General features: G+C 52.5%; 1 protein-coding gene across 3 annotated transcripts in view; it reads left to right on the top strand.

The window, feature by feature from the left end:
- Positions 1-954: 954 nt before the first annotated feature.
- Positions 955-18,552, top strand: part of DNAI2 (dynein axonemal intermediate chain 2) — a 22,665-nt gene continuing 5,067 nt past the window's right edge. Inside the window, exons 1-9 of one of the 3 annotated variants that reach the window (XM_025047089.1) lie at positions 955-1,052; positions 5,599-5,792; positions 7,165-7,326; positions 8,395-8,516; positions 10,926-11,068; positions 12,035-12,148; positions 13,797-13,936; positions 14,844-14,966; positions 17,042-17,265. In XM_025047089.1, the coding sequence (XP_024902857.1) occupies positions 5,610-5,792; positions 7,165-7,326; positions 8,395-8,516; positions 10,926-11,068; positions 12,035-12,148; positions 13,797-13,936; positions 14,844-14,966; positions 17,042-17,265 (1,211 nt within the window). In that variant the 5' untranslated portion in view covers positions 955-1,052; positions 5,599-5,609. Of the gene's footprint in view, positions 1,053-5,227; positions 5,793-7,164; positions 7,327-8,394; positions 8,517-10,925; positions 11,069-12,034; positions 12,149-13,796; positions 13,937-14,843; positions 14,967-17,041; positions 17,266-18,552 lie in introns of those variants that run through there. The other 2 variants (XM_025047090.1, XM_006912410.3) reach the window with 2 other exon arrangements.

Genomic DNA, 18,552 nt, shown 5'->3' with positions numbered 1-18,552 from the left:
TCTAGCCCTAAGTCCTACTTCTTGGGTGACGTGTCCCTCGTCCTCCCCCACCCAGATATCCAGTGCCTATCCCTGAATTCTGGTTAACCTGATCCCTTGCGGTGGGAAGTACAGAGCTGGCATTCAACTCCGCCAGAAGCACAGGGCTGGGCGCTCTGCCAAGTCATCTCAGCTGATCCTCCCAGATATCCTAAGTAATAACCACCGCCCCCACGCGCACACGCGCGCGTGCACGCGCACACACACACACACTCACACACACACACACACACACTTTGCGGACCAGGAAGTTTGAGTTTTATAAAAGGAAAGTAACGCCCAAGGTCATGCTATTAGTTAATGGCCAAGCTGGGGTTCAAACCCACGTCTTCTGGCCCCAAATTCCCTTCTTTTAGTTTACATGATCTCACTTTATTGTTTTAATCCCATGGGAAATTTCATTGTATCCATCCATTCATTCAGCAAACACTTAATACATACTTACCACGTGCCAACCAAACACCCAACCCCTACTCTCCATCCTCACCCTTTGGTCAGACTTAGGGTTCTTGTAGGACATATGGAGGATGTGGCAGTAGAGGGGAGGTTGGGGTTATAATTACCATTTACTGGCCGAGGACACTGAAGGAAGGAGTAAACGACCTGCCAGATCACAAGCAAATACATAGCAGAGCCAGGGCTCAGGACTTTCGAGACGCTGACAATTTGCATTTTCTCCAGATCTTGCTCAGTGCATATTTGCAGACTTGGATAAGCGTCTTGGCAAAGACCTGAAAAACGTTTATCGTTGGGCTAACTTGATTAATTTTCCTCCTAACTCCAGAGACCTCCAGGAGAGGAAGGATGGACCTGCGACGTTTCCAAACCGTCGTGGTGGGAGGTCACGTGCTCTGTGTCATCTCCGCGCCGCCCCCTTTTCACCGGTCCGGCCAGGGTTGCTAGGCAACGCGTAAACTCCGGGGCTGCGAGCCGTTTGAGAGGCGCTGGAGCCGGAACCTCGGCCCGGGCGCGTCCCCAGCGGCCCAGCGGCAGGAGGAGCGAGTGGACCCAGGGTAAGGGCGGGAGTAGGACGTCCGCAGCTGGAGAGGAAAGTAGAGAGGGAAGGCGCGAGCCCCCAGGGGTAATAATCACCCGCAGTGCAAGAAACTCCCGCAGGGCGTCCTTAAGGAGACAGCTGGCCGCGCGGGGGACGCCAGGACCAGTGCTCACAGCGTGACCCACACTGGTCCTCGCTCCCCCAGTACCCCCGAGTCACAGGACCCTGCGAGTTCTAAACACTTTGTCTCCTGCACCCCTGCTCCCAGCCAGTCGGGTCCTGATACCATCTGTCTCCCAGAGGCGGAGAGAGACCTCTAAAGGGTTTACAGTTTACAGCTGAACGGATGGGACATACGGCCTGGGCTGCGGTGGCTGCGGTGGCTGCGGGAGGCTGGGCTCGTGAAGAGGGGGCCTTGCTGCTGAGAAGGGAGGGGTGGGAAATAATGGTACCTGAGCGCCAACGAGGCGGCAGGTCCTGTAAATAGAGGGAGTGGGGGAGGGGGGCTGCCCCAGGGACACAGGGAAGAGGAAAATGTCCTGTTTTTAACCCACCATGGAGCCCAGACGGGAAGGAAGGCAGCCACCCTTCACCTGCCTCCCTGCTAAGCTCTCACGCCCAGCTCCTGGGTCCCACCTCTCCCCTGCCCCACTCCCAGCGTGGAAAACACTTAATCTTACGTCATCGCAGCCTCTTTCAAGAAATTACTTTGCTCATTATCATTGCACGAGAGGAGTCTGGCTTTTAAAATTGGTGAAGGTTCCAATCTGACCTGGGTCGCAGAGACGGTTGTGTTTTTGACGGGAGGACCAGCTCATCTCCAGTCCTGGGGATTCTTGTGTTTGGGTCTCACCGCAGAGTTCCTCACGCCCCCACGGGCTCTAGGTTCCCACGGGTGAGCAGATCTCCTTCCCACCCTCCCACAGAGCAGCCGAGCTGGTCCCGTCTCCCTCCAAAGCCCCTTTGCAGAGAGCACTGCTCGGGGAAGCCCAGCCTGTGGCATTGGTCTCACCAGCGGGTGGCTGGAGGGACCTCCTGAGACCCCTGCTCTGACCTTGCTATTCATCTTCATGCGCTTCTAGCTTATGAGAAAGAGCCTGCTCTGGATCCCTGAATGAGCAGTCTTCCCGTCACCGGGCCAGCCTTTAAATGTCCCCTCTGTCTGCTCCAGATAGAAAACAACGCCTCTGTTCTCACTCCTGGCTTGGCCTTGGGAAGCCCCAAGAAGGAAAGCAAAGCTGTTAAAAATATGATCTGGGCTAAAAAAGGCTACTTTTGTCTTCCTGGAATTTCCTCATGCTGTTGAGCCTCCTTGCGTCCCCTAGGAGCTGGCTGGCTCACAGCAATTGTCTTAGCAGAGAGAGAGACAGGCAATCCGTAACTGCCTGAGTCTGGCAGCCGTGGTACCTCAACAGCGTGCTGGCAGACGGGGAGGATTTAATTGAATGGGATCCTTTTGCACGAGGCCCTATCCTTGTCCACGCAGAATAAACACGTTTGGGCAACATGCTGCAATTTGTGCTTCCGTCCCCACCCTCTGCCCCCCAAGCCATTGCATCTACCTTTCCTGGGCGGAAGAGTTTCTAAACTACAAGAAAGAGGGGGAAATACTGCTTTCTGTGAGTCTGATTCGGGTTGAGTTGTTCTGGGGCTGGGAATGGGAGGGGTGGGGTGGATCTATCTTCGAGGAAGACGCATGTGGATTAGAAGGGGGCCGAAGAGTTAACCCTCCACCCTTGCCCCCTCACCCCTGCCCCAGCTGCTCTGGGGCCCAAGGCCACCCCAGGAACATGCTTCCAGCCCGCCATACAGCTCTCGGTCCTTCACTTCGGGGGTCGGCAGCTAGGGCTGCTGGTCTGGTACCTTGCCACCTTGAAGGTGGGGGGCGTTAGATCACTCACATTCCTGGTCCTAATATTTTTCTGCGGTGATTGTGAAAACCAGATTGCTAGGCCCTGTCCCAGATGTATAGCTCCGCGTTATAGGAGGGGCCAGGAATCTCTATATTTTGAATGAGCATCCAGGTTCGAGAATGCTGGCTTAGAGATTAAGAGCCCTCACTGAAAACAGGTGTTTCTCAACCCCAGCTGTACGCTGGAACCACCTGTGGACTTTTAACGTTACTGCTGGAAGATTCTGATTTCATTAGTCCGCGGTTCAATCTGAGCATTGTGAGTTTCAAAAGCCCATGTGTAGCTGAGATTAAGAATCACTGCTTTAGAGCCAGCCGTGTTCGGGTACTGGCTCTGCCTCAACTTAAGGACTGTGACCTTTGACAAGGCCCTTCATCTCTCCGGGCATCCGTTTCTTCCTCTGTAGAATGAGAGCTGTGATGACTGTTTTGGGGGCCGTGGTGGACATGCAGACAGAGTGTCTAGAAACTGCATTCACAACGCCCGGGGTCCAGGAGGTCTTTATGGATTCTGATACAAATTTTTATCAGATACATGAGTTGCAAATGTTTTCTCCAAGTCTGTGGCTTGTCTTTTCTTAATGTCTTTTAAAGTACAAAAGATTTAAATTCTAATGAAGTCCAAGTTATCCTCATGTTTTATTTTATACTTTCGATGCCGTGTTAAAGTTTTTTCCTAATCAGGGTCACGGAGTTTTTTCCTAATCGGGGTCACGAAGATTTCTCTCTGTGTTCTTCCCCCTAAATGTTACAGTTTTAGCTCTTATATTTGCATCTTTTAAATGAATTTTGTGTGTGGTGTGCGGTAGGGGCCTATGGTCACTCTTTTGCATATGAATGTCCAGTTGTCACAGCACCCTTTGTTGAAAAGACTGCCCTTTCTCCACCAAGTCGCCTTTGATCAAAAATCTGTTGACTATAAGTATAAAGGTTTATTTCTGAACTCTCAATTCCATTCTATTGATGTATACGTCTATCCTTTTGCCAATTTCATGCTGTCTTGATTATTCATAGTTTTCATAAATGTTTGCCGAATGAGTAAGCGAAATAATAAAACTATAATAGGACAAATAGAGCGCATGCCGTTGGCACTCATAAAACCAGTGAATTCCTAGAAAAGTCTATGTAATTAGATTTTTTTTTTTTTTAATTATTCAGGGCGCCCCAGGGGACATTCTTAGGCACAAACTACAGTACAAAGTTGCTCGGTATAGTGAATTCCTACACATTTCTGTTGCATTTCTTCTGTTTGCTAAGTTTGGCTATTTGTCTTTGGGTTTTACTTAATGCAGGGGATACATCCTCCAAGCATTTTCCCGCCGGGTCCCCTTTTCATTCCAAGTTAGCAACACCTGCTCACAAGTGAGACCCTAAACCCTCAGATGTCAAAAGGCCTTCAGGTATCAATCCCACCACAGTGGGGCTCTCCTAGTTATCTTCCCCACAGCACCCCCCGCCTCTCACCCAAGAGCTTGTTGCCTAGGGTTCCATGTAGACCCACAACCTGAGCCCTTGAGAACTTGCCACTAAAGGCACACTTTCTGAGAGTTAGGGGTGCCGGCGAGAGGGCAGCTCTGCTCAATGCCACGGTCGACCAACCGCATCAGAGGACCGGCCATTTAAGCCACTGAGGAGCATTAATAGACTCCACAGAGTCTATTAATAGACTCCACAGAGACTCCACGGAGTCTATTAATGGGACAGGAATCAGAGGGGTCAAGGTCTCTTTTGGGGTGAATGGAAGAGCCATCTGTGGGACCTGCCACCTGCATTTTTTGAGACTTCCAATTAGCACCAGCGAGAAGCCACTTCCTTGCAAGGCATTTGCCCACCGGCTCTGCTACGGCTGGAGCACTGGCATTTCAGCTTCTCAGTGTCCCTAGTATATCGGGTCTCGGAATGACCCAGTGGCCCAGCCAAGGTCAAGCAGCTGGTGCGTTGCATGGCCAGAACCCAGCCCGCTCTGTGATTCCCCACGGTGCCTACCGTGACCACAAATCAGAGGGCTTCTCCGAGGCCTAATTATTCCGCCTGCAGAGGAAGCGGTCCAGCCTTCTCTCTCAGTGGACTTCCAGCCCTGTCCTGATGGGAACCAGTGGGGCCCCCAGAGAGTCTGGGGATGGGGCGGGGGGCGGGGCGGGGGGTAAGAGTCCAGTAACCTAGAACTCTGGGAATGGGCGGGAGCATTTCCAGAGAGGCCTGGGTGCCCCACCATTGGGTCCAGTGTGTGTGTGGCAAGGAATTTAGCCCAACTAATCGCCATCAATGCTTTCCCCCGCCCCAATAAACGTAATAGCTCAGTAAAAACTGTATCCTTTGGTGAGTAAGAGCCTCGGCGTCAGGCAGACCAGCTGTACCACTTACAGCTATGTGATCCGGGCAAGGCGCTCAGAATCCTCCCAGGTAAAAAGCGGATTGCGTCGTCCACCTCAGGGCAACTGTAAGAACTGAGTAGGGCAATGCTTAGCTTGTTGTTATTACTCAATGAATGGGTTTTTTAAATGCAGACTCAGCTTCTGGACAAATCCCCTAGGACCCCTTCCCTCGACCAGACCGGGAATCAGAGGTCGCCCGGGTGAGGCCCTTGGGAACCGGAAGCAGCCAGGTGGGGCCCCTCAGCGCACACCCTCCCCCCGCCCCACTCCCGCAGCTGCCGGCACCATGGAGATCGTGTACGTGTACGTCAAGAAGCGAAGCGAGTTTGGGAAGCAATGCAGCTTCTCCGACCGTCAAGCGGAGCTGAACATCGACATCCCGCCCAACCCCGCGCTGGCTGAGCTGTTCATGGAGCGGAACCCCGTGGACACCGGCGTCCAGTGCTCCACCAGCATGTCGGAACACGAGGTGGGTCCCTGCCCCAGCAACCGGCCCGTGAGGGCGTGGCCTGGGTGACTCCATCCACCTGGAAGCCAGCTCGAGCGACCCAGTGCAGGGCTGGGACGTGCGAGGGCTGATCACGCCGAGACTCACCGCAGAGACTCACTCGCCCAGCACCAAGTGGTCGCTGGGCCAGGGGAATGTCACTCAAGATGTTTGCTCCCCGATGGCCTTTGGCCTCACCTCTGAGATTCTTATTAGAGTCGTCTTAGGCGTTTGGTACAGACGGGAGAGGCATTCTGAGGGAGCAGGGATCTCTATCTACCGGCCTCCAAGGTGAGAGAACCGGGGGGTCCCGTGTCTGTTCGGACCCTCAGAGCTCCCTGCCTGCCCCAGCCAGGCGGTCAGCTCCTGGTTATGTCAGAACTGCCAGGAGGAAATTAGATTCAAGGTGATGACCCATTTATCGCCTCTCAAATCAGCTGAGCAAGAGTCACATTTGATTTGACCGAAACATTTTGTGGGTGCTCCTGATAACTCACAGCTCAGACCAACGGTGTTGCTCGCTTCCTGGGGGCCTAACTACCGTCAGGAGGTCCAGAGAGATTTTTGTCCACTGCGTAGCCAACTAGACAAGAAGACCGCCATGGAGGCCACACCCTGTTAGGGTCTCCGGCCAGCAGCTCCGCCCCATTAAGACTTCGAAATTTCCTGAGAGCTGGCTTAAAAATGGAAAGGAGTGAGTGACTGCTTAATGGGTATGAGGTCTCCATCCAGCGAGATGAAAAGCTTCTGGAGCTAGGGCGTGGTGACGGCGGCCCAGGCCCCAGGCATTCTGAATGTCCTTATCACCACCGACCTGTACGCTTCACATTATTCGAGGGGGTAAAATTATGGTGGATTTGACCATAATTTTTAAAATGAGGGAAAAAATGGAAAGGCGGCCAAGTGGTAAATTTAAGGGGTAACACTGCATCGATGCCACCCTCTCTGCAGCAGGGCAGGCAAAGCAAACCCAACTCTTCATTGTTTCTGTGTTTTGATTCCTGAGACAGTGTAAATGGTTGGATGGAGAGAGATCATCCACTTATTTTTCCTTTGGGATCTCACAGAACAGGTAGGTGGGTTCCTCTGGTCCTTTAGGGTTCAGGTAAGGTCAGAATTAGATTTTCCGTGGCCATTGGCATCAGCTATACACTGTGGCACTTTCATGGCTGCCTGTGACCCCCCTGAGGACCTGTGATTGGCCACCTTGCTGGTACCTGAGAACACCGAGGCTTTGGCCAGGGCCACCTCGTTGGTGCATCCCTGAACGCTCGGGGCCCGGGATCCTGGTTTGCAGAAGTGGCTGAGCACTTATACCGGGGGGGCGTCTCCTCACCTGGGGCTCTCTTTTCAGGCCAACACCGAGCGGTTCGAGATGGAGACCCGGGGGGTCAACCACGTCGAGGGGGGCTGGCCCAAGGATATAAACCCCCTGGAGCTGGAGCAGACGATCCGCTTCCGGAAGAAGGTGGAGAAGGATGAGAACTATGTCAATGCCGTCATGCAGCTGGGCTCGGTGAGGCTTCCTTCAGCTCCAGCGTTCGGAGCCCCAGACGTCACTCTGGCTCCCCGCTGCATGTCAAGCCCCAGGTGCACCTGGCCCTGTGCTCAGCTCCTGTGGTTACTCAGGGGAAGGATACCAGCTGCCTTAAGGAAATTTCTGTCTGGGAGCAGGCAGACAGGACCACCATGGCAGACCACAGGGGAAGGTGGGGAGGTGCAGGGGCTAAACGGGCTTTAGGAGGAGTCTGAAAAGTGGCCCCCATGAGCAAAGAGAACCCCAAAGAACCCCCCCGCCACCCCAGCAGCTACCTGCCAAGAGGGAACATTCATGCATTCAGCACACCCAGACCAAGCTTCTTGCCCCTGCTGGGTACAGTAGAGATGGCAAAAAAAAATGAAATTCACATACATCCTGCCCCAAAGAGTTTATAACCCACCAGAGGTCAAAGACAGATACAGAAATATCACCATATAAAATAGAAAGAAATGCTGTAAGAGAAGGGATTGATTGCTGGCCATTTTGGCCTATCAGGACGGAGAGTCGGTTTCCTACTGAAGGGATCAGGGAAGGCTTCCTGGAAGAGGTGGCACTTGAGCTTGGGCTTTTCCAAGCTGGACATTTGGAAGAATGGGAAGGGCTCCTCGGGGGGAGGAACCAGGAGATGGGTGCTGCATAGGGAATCATTGATACTTCTGTTTGGCTGGAGCAGTATTTCACCACTTTTTAATTGTTGTTCCCCGACCAGCCTTTTTAAACATTCTTTTCTAATTGCCTACCCCCATAAATTTTTAATGCCATAGGTATACCATATACCTGTTTATATACCGCGCATACGTAAGTATGTATGTATGTATGTATCTGTGCTTTGTGTATAAAAAAGTAGTATTGTTTCACCAGTAATAACCAATAACCAATTTTCACCTTTTGGGGGGCAATGTTGTCCCCATTGAAAACGCACGGGCCGGAAGCATGGGGAAAGACCACTAGGTGTTTCTTGTCCCTCCCAGACTTCATTTCAGCCCTGTTCAGTCTGAAAGGACCTCCCTTTACGGCTAAGAACCCCTGATATGTCCTCCTCAGATCATGGAGCACTGCATCAAGCAGAATAATGCCATCGATATCTACCAGGAGTATTTTGATGACGAGGACACAGTGGAAGTGACAGAAGAGGCCCCTTCAGCTAAAACCATCAATGTTTTCAGGTATTTCTATAGCTAGGCAGGTGCCGTCACCTCCGTGGGTGGCTGGGTGCATCCTAACACGACTCCTTGCTGATCCTCTGTGCTCCAAGCTTGATAAAGGCAAAGGAATAAAGCCCCTAGCAGACAAGAGGTCCCTATCCTGCGGACAGGCCTTGATGGTAGAAAGGGAGGACTCTGGGAAAAGACTAAGCATATTTACAAAGCTGTGTACAAGTAGGGTTGATTTGCAGCAGGCAGAGTAAGTACAAAGCACAGAACATCAGTCATCTAGCAGCGCTGAGGGCAACAGGAGCCTCGTTCCCCACTGTCACAAGAAGTACACCAGGTAATAACCTCTAAGGATAGCAGTTTGACAATAGGGCTCTATAGCACAGATATGTGTGTGTGAAATCGCTGTGTGCCTGGATATTCACGGCAGCAGGCTGTGTGCTGGTCAAAGACTAGACGAAAGCTAAGCGCATAGGTAGGGGGCTGGTTCTAGCCGTTCCAGGACTCCCACACCGTGGATGCCATGCAGCTGCCAAGACCCACTGAGGATCCTGGAACGTTCCTGGCCTAGTCTCAGCACCAGCAAGAAGGGCCCTTTTCAGACCCAGGGCTGAGTCGTGGTGTTTAGAGCAGGACCAGTTGTTGCCAGCAGGGGGCGTGTGGGAGCGGGGCCAGCACGGGGTAGGGGCTGTGGCTGATGCCCCAGTCCTGCTGGGGTCTGACCTTACACGTGGATATCCAAGCTGAGTGATGTACTAGAAAACATCCCGCCCAACCTCCACATTTAACAGATAAGAACACTGACTCCAGGGAGGGGACATGCTCGGGGCACCCAGTGGGTGCCAGCCCAGGCTCTTTGACCTGTAACAGCACTCCCAGGGAGGAGTGGAGGGGATGAAACACACAGAGAGAGAGTTATTTTGTGTCCACTTTCATCCGTTCCTTCTCAGTACTTCAAGGAGAAAGTCTCATTTTGGGGCCATTAAGTCTTTAATACTTTGCTAACTCTTGCTCATTCTCCCTCCGCCTTTGCCTTTTAAATTAATCGTTCATTCTTTTTAGAGCAGTTTTAGGTCCGCAGCAAAATTAATCAGAAAGAACAGAGAGTTCACACGTACCTCCCACCCCCACAGCCTCCTCCACGGTCACCATCCCGCCCCAGGGTGGTCCCTTTGTCGCGATCCATGAGCCAACCTTGACACATCATTGTCACCTTGTCTTAGTCTGTTCAGCCTGCTGTAACAAAGCACCATAAACTAGGCAACTTGTAAACAACAGAAATCTATCTTTCGTAGTTCTGGAAGCTAGAAGCCCAAGATCAGGGTGCCAGCATGGTGGGGTTCTGTGTCTGGTGAGGACCCACTTTCTCATTCGTAGATAGCCATCTTCTCTCTGGGAACTCACATGGTGGAAGGATGAGGGGGCTCTCTGGAGCCCCATTTGTAAGGGTGCTAACCCCACGCATGAGGGCTCCACCGCACGCCCTGATCTCCTCCCAAAGACCCCAGCTCCTGACACCATCTCACTGGAGATTAGGTTTCAACATATGAATTTGGGGTGGGGGTGGGGGAGACACACGAACTTTCGGCCTATAGCACACCCCAAGCCCATGATTTACATTAGGACTCACTCTGTGTCATACGTTCCATGAGTTTTGACAAAATTATCGTACAGAATAGTTTCACTGCCCTAAAAATCCCATGCTCCACGTGTTCATCCCTTTCTCCCCGCAAACCTTTGGCAACGGCTGATCATTTCACTGTCTCCATGATTTTGCCTTTCTCAGATGTCATATGGTTGGAATCAGTATTTAGCTTTTCCAGATCAGTTTCTTTCACTTAGTAATGTGCATTGAATTTCCATCATGTCTTTTCATGGCTTGGTAGTTCATCTATTTTTAATGCTGAATAATATTCCAAAGTAAGGATGGACCACAGTTTATTCATTCAACCACTGAAGAACATTCTGGTCGGTTCCAAGTTTTAGCAATGAATAATAAAGCTGCTAAAAACATAAGTTTATAGGTTTTGTGCAGGGTTTTGGGTGGACAAACGTTTTCGACTCATTTGGGCAAATACCAAGGAGCACGATTGCTAAATTCCTCGCCCTTCTTTTTATTTTAATATTAATGGGAAATGGAGCCTCAGGCTCAGAACTTGCAGCAAAGAAAAACAGCAGCCTAGAATTTAATCTTTTGTTTCCATGGTTTTAATTTTTATTATTAGCTTTTATTTATGGCTGGTGAGATCGGCTTTCCAACTAAGGGAGTCCTGTAATCTTTGTTTTTAAAATAAATTTCTCTGCGTGAATGTTTAAGTACGCTTAAACATGTTTGAATATTTAAAAGAAAAAATGTGGTGTATAGGAAATGTGGGGAGCCTTGCACTCCAGTCTTCTTCCCTCTTGCTCTTCCCCCTAAAGGGATCCCCAGGAAATAAAGCGGTCAGCCACACACCTCTCCTGGCACCCTGATGGCAACAAAAAGTTGGCGGTGGCATATTCTTGCTTGAATTTCCAACGGGCACCTGAAGGCATGAGCCATGATTCGTACATCTGGGACCTGGGTGAGAAGCAGAGGGGCCCCTGTGGCCAGGGGAGGCTGAGGGAGCAGGGCAGAGGCCAGCAAAAGCATGAAAGCACAAGAGAGGATGGTTGAAGCAGCAGGCAAAGGGCTGTTGCAAGGAGGGACCAAGCACCTGAGAGGAGGCCTCTCATTCCTTCCCTTTTGGGGTTCGGGTGCAGCCAAGCCGAGCTAAATTGGGGAGCAGGAAACCCATTTCATTTCCAGGCATTCAAGACCAGACCCCCTCAAAAGTCCCCGTTCTGTACCCCTCGAGAGTATACCAGATAGAGTCCCTAGCAGACTGAGAAGGGACTCAAAGGGGAAGGGAGGGGGCTCACCTCTGCCCCACCTTTCCTGGTGCTTGTCCTTCATTCACGGCCAGTAGGGGCCCTGTGTCCGTCTGAGAGCATGGACCATTGTTGACAGAGGAGCTCACTCCAAGGCCAAAGCCTGGCAGGTGGCAGGCGCTGGTGGGCAGCAGGCCCTCGGACATTCCTCATTGTCGTCATCGCGTGGAATAAACATCGGCCCTTATGAGTAGGTGTGGGTGCCAAGCGCAGAACCAAGCCCTCTACACTCTGAGCAGCTGAACGCAGCCACCCCAAGGGGCGAGCTCCATCATTATCCCCAGTGCACAGACAAGGAGACCAGTGTGCAGAAGTCAGGGGAGAGCGACTTTATGTAAAAACTTTAGGGTTGAAATTTCTTTCCATCTCAAACCTGGGAAGTGGACGAGAATTGTAATTATATACACACGCGGAATCCCGATCCCCAAGACTAAACCATTAGAAGAGATTCTGGCCACCAGGGACCAGCGATTGCAGCTTAGAGAAAGGTTCTCTGTTCCCCGCCCCCCCACGCCCCGCCACTCCCCACCTAGAGAAGCAGTTAAACGGTTTGGCCGGGCTCTTTTCTTTCCGGGCCTGGCCAGATTTTTTTTTTCTTTTTTTTTTTTTCTGCTTTATAGAAAACCCTAACAAGCCTGAGACTGTCCTGAAGCCATCTTCTCCGCTCGTCACCTTGGAGTACAACCCCAAAGATTCTCACGTGCTCCTAGGAGGCTGTTACAATGGGCAGATCGGTAAGAGGGACCAGGGAGCTTAACCAGCAACCGCCTCGATGAGAAGACCTTTCTCACTGGGCAAGCGCCGAGTCCCGTCGAATATAGACGACCTTGCAAAGTGGGGTCTTCCAGGGAGCCAGCCACCAGGTCAAACGATGACAAGTCGTTGGGCAGGAGACAGAGGGCTCTGGCCCCACTCCACACCCCCTCCTGTGGCTGCCAGGCCACTGGTTTTCACCAGGGATGCGGAGCGTTATTTTTCAAGGCTATCACGGAACTGAAGAGTGTGGGATCTTAAGTAGGCCAAGTGAAAACGCAACGAGCTCGCTGTTCTTACCGCGATTCAGCAGTCCTTCTGGAATCAGCACTGTCTGGACTGCTGCAAGAACTTTGGCTAATTTCCAGAGCTCTGAAAAAGTTGATTCCTACCATTTTTGTCAGTTTTCTCATTGTATGTTCCTGCTTGCCCTCCACCTCTGGCCCTGAGGCAGCCGGACACCCCAGGCCAGACTCAAGGGGGCGTGGAAAGGGTCCCCACCCTCCTTCTTCCGGGCGTAGGGGCTGGAATGGCTGGGTAACTCCTCCTGGCCCTCTGAGGCCTCCGACGCCCCTTCCCGGAGCAGCTGCCGGGTTATGGAATAGACGTGAGCGCCCACAAATCTCCCTGCCAAATTACCTGGGTGCCAGGCCTCTAAAAGATGGAAGCAGAACCACTTTGCCATGATTTATTCAGGAGCCCTGCCTCACTCATTATTCATAACCCCTTTCTGTGGTTTTTCACACCAGCTCAGACCAGCCCGGGCTCTGACGCTCTGCTGCCTGTAAGCGCTGCTTTGGCCAAGCAGTGTAGTCTTAATCTGGGTCCAGGGCAAACGCTTTAGACTTGGATTCTCTAAATCAACACGTAAGGATCAACTACTTTTACTGTTGTTTCACAAAATCAAGCTTTCCTAGAAACAGCTCTGAGCCACGGAGTGGGTCCGTGCTGTACACTCGTGGGGAAATGTAAACAAAGCTTATTAGGACGAAAAGTAGATGAGCTTTGAGTCCTTCCTGGCCAAGCAGGAGAGGTGAAGCACAGTAAGGGCTCAAAGTAAAGTGGAAAGCTCCTTCCATGAGATTTTTTTTTCCCCCCCACCAGAGGTGGCAAAGATATAGAGGATAAAAGGGAATAGTTTATGCAGCAGCAGAGAGTCGCCTAAACCTCCAACTTTCTGGAGCCTTCCGCTGAGGTGGAGGTGCTCCTCTTTCTTTGCCTGACCACTCCATCCCAGGCTCATCCTTGGTCTTGGTTCCCTTCTCACTTCCTCCAGGAAGCTTTCCCTGACTACAGCCCCCCCCCCCAGAGCAATCACTACACGGGCTGCACTTGCGGATCCCCTTCCTGCCTCCCCGGGACTGTGCCGGTCCTATCCGCTGTGGCTTCCGCGGGGCCCAGGGGGGTACTCCACACGTGGTAGGGGCGCAGCGGAATGAACGGAGCCTGGACTCTGGGGCTCTTTCCTCGGAGACCCTTTGGGGGCTTTGCGGGCCGGTGGAAACTCCGGCTGGTTTGAACCTAACCCCGATTCTAAAAAAGAAACCCCACGTGCCTGCCAAACCTTCTCCCTCCAGGGAACGAAGCCTGTGTCGCTGCTCACCTTCCCCTCGCTTTCTTCTTTGCCAGCCTGTTGGGACACCCGCAAAGGCAGCCTGGTGGCAGAGCTGTCCACCATCGAGTTCAGTCACCGAGACCCTGTGTACGGCACCATCTGGCTGCAGTCGAAGACGGGCACTGAGTGCTTCTCGGCGTCCACGGATGGCCAGGTACCCCCAGGCCAGGTGCCACAGGGGGCCAGGGGGCAGGGACCGTGGTCGCTCCCGGTTCCCAGAATCACCCGGGAGCATTTGTTTTTGCATCTTATTTATAAGTTAAAAAGTAGGTGTTACGTGCACACGAAACAAAATCCAGAAGGTGGAAGCGGGCACACGGGGAGACGCTTCCTCCCGCCTCCGCCCACAAGCCTCGCCCTAGTCACCCTCCCCTGGGGCTTCTCAGCTCCGTGTCTGCTTCCGGGCTGGCCTCCGCCTGCAGCCCGGAACACATCTCTCTTCTGCGCTTTCCTTTTGCAAACTTACGCGTCGGTCCGCACCCGATGGTCTTCGTTTAGTATATCTGGGAGATGATTTCATATTGCATAAAGCGCTGCCACCGTGCCTGTTAAGGATTACCTTGAGTGTGCCGTAATTTATTTAAGTGAATTTTAATATTCCGTTTTTTACCAAAAAATGTAGCAGAGAGTATATTTGTCCGTAGACCACCGCGCCCACGGGAAGCTGCGTCTGCAGCCGGCGTTGCTGGCGTGGGATTTCTGGATCGAAGCACACGTGTATTTATAATACGGCCATAGATTGCCATGCCGTGGGGGAGCCTTTAACAATCCAGATGCTGGGGCTCACACCCGATGATCTCGATGCGGTAGGTCTGGGATACGGCCCCGGCATCTGGATTTTATGACACTTGCACGTGACTCTGATGGACCAGCCAGGTTTGTCGCTGTGGACCAGAGCAGCCATGGTCAAAGTGTATTTGTTCCTATGGGTTGCCAGTAGCCTCTATGGCATGCCCTTTTGACCCCAGCGACTGGCCCCGGGGAGTTGGAGGGGATGAGAGGGACACAAGCCAGGGGACTCGCAGGACCTGGGGTCTCAGGGTTGCCCCTCCTCCTGTCAGGTCATGTGGTGGGATATCCGGAAGCTGAGCGAGCCCACCGAGGTGGTGGTCATGGACATCACCAGAAAGGAGCAGTTGGAAAATGCCCTGGGGGCCATCTCCCTGGAGTTCGAGTCTACTTTGGTGAGTGTCTCTTCCTCCTCCTCCCCTGGCTTCCATTGCTGGGGCAGCCAGAGCCAAGGGCAGGCCAGGGCTGCTGTACCAGATGCTCGTGGACCCCAGGCTGCTGCCTACCTTGGGCGCCGCTCCAGGGAGCATCATCCGATGCGGCCTTTACAGCACCTCTCCAGAAGGGGGCAGCAGAGCTTCTTGAGGAAGGAGACCGTGCTAATGCCCAAGAAGTCACTGTTTGGCTCCTAGGACGCCTGCCTGGGACCAAGTTGAGGAGGCCAGGCTTAGCCTCTGCCTTGCGTGGGACCCTGGGCTGGTCCCTTCACTTCCTGTAGGGAAGGAAGAGGTGTCGGAGAAGGAAATGAGATCAGAGAAGACTGGTAGGAAAACCGCAGCCCGGGCTTAATTATAGCGTTTAGTAACTGAGAAGGAACGGCAAACAAGTATCAAAGTGGAGCGGTGATGTGACTGTGTCAGAGGAGGGAAGCTTCTGGAAGCAGCCAATAAAGGCTCCCTCCGAGTCAAGGAAACAACTTTCTCAGATGACTCTTGGCTGGGTCTGGTTCCTGGTTCATGTCTCACTGGAGACTGGGCCCAGCTCTCCCGCAGGATTGTCACTGGTTTGCCCCCAGGTCAAGTGATATCCGTCCTAGGCCCCTGGGAGGTGGAGGTGTTCTGGCCTCACCCCCACCCTGGGAGCCCTCACCTGCGGTGCCTACGGGGCGAGGCCAAGGACAATTTAAGGCATAGAGGTCAGGGCGGGGAGGACTCAGAAGAACATTCTGTCTTGGAATCTGGGATTTTTAGGCCAAGTGCTAGACGGAGTGACTATGCCGCCACAACCCCACCCCACCCCCCGCCCCCGTGCCTGTCACCGAGTGTACACTGTATGCTGGACACTCGTAATGGCCTTACATGACGAGCTTACGTAACTGCCTGTGACCATCTTGTGAGGTAACTTTATCATCTCTGCTTCACTCGGATAAACACAGCGAGTCTTCATGAGGTTAAGTCATGTGCTCTTAGAACCCGAAGCTGGGGCTCAAACCAGGGCTCTGCCTCCAAGGGCCAGGCTCTCCAGAGGTCACAGGCTGGAGGCATGACAGGCCACCCAGGTCCGGATGCCTTATGTCCCTTGCTAGCGTGCAGGAGCCCTGCCACTGACTCGATCACTTCTCCGGGCCTCTCAAGCTGTGTCTCTCTTCACGTTCCTTTAATCCCCAACTTGTAGCCCAGTTATTTTTTTAAATTGTGATTTTAAAAACACATCCCATAAAATTAACCATCTTAACCATTTTTAAGTGCACGGTTCAGTAGTGCCAAGTACATTCACACTGCTGTGAACAATCGCCAGAACTTTTTCATCTCACAAAACTAAAACCCCGCACCGTCCCTATTACACAGCTCCCCATTTCCCCCTCCCCCAGCCCCTTCTACTTCCTGTCTCTATGACTCCGCCTCCTCCAGGTACCTGGATGAAGTCTCTCTGTGACTGGCTTATTTCACTCGGCATAATGCCCTCCAAGTTCATCACATTGCAGCAGGCATTTTAAGGCGGGACAATATCCCGTCATATGGATAGACCGGGTTTTGTTCGTTCATTCATTCGTCCACGGACCCAGGGGTTGCTTTCTCCTCTCGGCTGTTGTGAATATGCCGTTGCTATGAACTCAGGTGGACGCAGGAGCCCAGTTTTGCAGGGAGCGGCTGGAGGGCTGTGTGGGCTCTCCTAGACACGACTTACATTATTCATTCAATAATTTATTTTATCTGTACACAGATATTCAGGGTCTTTCTGTGGACACAATAGTGCTGAATGAAGAAGGCTGGCGATGAGGGTCTCCAGGGATTAGAAGAGTCAGGGGCAGGGGGAGGGGTGCTTCATCAGCATTTGGCCCCTGAGCAGGTCCTAAGGAAGGGTGGGACCTGATGAGCCAGGCGGAGGCAGGGGCAGCTCCCTGGGAGCAGGTGGGGCACAGCCCGAGCAGAGGCGTCCGCCAAAGGTCCACCCCAGAAGGCTGCTCACCGGCTAGGCCCCGAGACGACATTTCACGGGGCCTTCCGCTCCTGTGTCACCGCCTCCGCAGCCAACCAAGTTCATGGTGGGCACTGAGGAAGGCATCGTCATCTCCTGCAACCGCAAGGCCAAAACGCCGGCCGAGAAGATCGTGTGCACCTTCTCCGGCCACCACGGCCCCATCTACGCTCTGCAGAGAAACCCGTTCTACCCGAAGAACTTCCTGACCGTCGGCGACTGGACCGCCCGCATCTGGTCGGAGGAGAGCCGCGAGTCGTCCATCATGTGGACCAAGTAAGCAGGAGGATGGGGCGACAGAGGGATGCGGGAGGCTGGAGGAGACAGAGGGGACCCGGCCCAGCCCCGGAGTCACCCGAGCCTTCATGTGTCCCCCCATAAAATGGAGACGACAGCCCGCCACAGACACCCGAGCTCCTGCTAGGAAGCGGCTCGATTCAGCCACTTTGCAAAGGAATACGCTTCGAAGCGCGGCCACGGGTTAATTTTCATAGCCCGCAAGAGCAGGTAGCATCACCGTTTGCCACGGCGTTGTTGGTGTGAGGGATCCGAGCTCCAGGGAGGCAAAGCCCCTTGCTCCTGGTCTCCCGACCGGCGACTCCGTTTTGTCTGTCCATCCATACGCTGATGGACACTCGGGCTGCTCTCGCCTCTTAGCCGTCGTGATTAAAGGTGCTATGAGCAGGGGCGCGCAGTGCAGCCCCGTTTCGCAGGGGTGGGCGGCCTCTCCTAGACCCATGTTTCATCTCATCCGTTCAATAGTTTTTCGGGACACAGACATTCGGGATCTTTATGGCGAAATGCTCAGTGGACACAGTTTTTCGATGAAGCTCCACACTGTTTTCCATAGTGGCCGTACCAGCTGACACTCCCACCAACAGGGCACGAGGGCACCCTCTTCTCCACGTCCTGGCCGGCACTTCTAATGACGCCATCGTGACAGGCACGGGGCTACCTCGCTGCGGTTTCGATTTGCATTTCCCTGATGATTAGCGATGTCAGGCGCCTTTTCACATACCTGCTGGCCATTCCTATGTCTTTTTTTCTGTCTTTTTTTTTTTTTTTGGGGCAATGGCAAAATATTCTGAATCTGTTCAGGTCACTTGCCCATTTTTAAATTGGGTTCTTTGGGGGTTTTGTTGGTTTGTTTTGCTTTCATTTGTATTTTTCGCTATTGAGTCGTGTGAGTTTCTTATAGATTTTGGTTATATTAACCCCATATCAGATAGATAGTTTGCGAATATTTTCTCCCATTCCAAAGGTTGTTTTTTCATTTCGTTCATTGTTTCCTTGGCTGTGCAGAAGGTTTTTAATTTAATGCAGTCCCATTTGTTTATTTTTGCTTTTGTTTTCTGTGCTTTCGGTGTCATATCCAAAAATTCATTGCCAAGACCAATGTCAAGGAACTTTTTCCCTATATTTTCTTCTGGGAGCTTTATGCTCTCAGGTCATACGTTTAAGTCTTTAATCCATTTTGAGTTGATTCTTTTCCTTCCTTCCTTCCCTTCCTTCATTTTATGGTAACATTGGTTAACGAAATCCAGTAAGTTTCAGCTGTATGTT

The sequence above is a fragment of the Pteropus alecto genome, unplaced genomic scaffold (genome assembly GCF_000325575.1).
Source record: "Pteropus alecto unplaced genomic scaffold, ASM32557v1 scaffold134, whole genome shotgun sequence".
NCBI classification, from domain to species: domain Eukaryota; kingdom Metazoa; phylum Chordata; class Mammalia; order Chiroptera; family Pteropodidae; genus Pteropus; species Pteropus alecto.
This window is presented reverse-complemented; position numbering and strand designations above follow the sequence as displayed.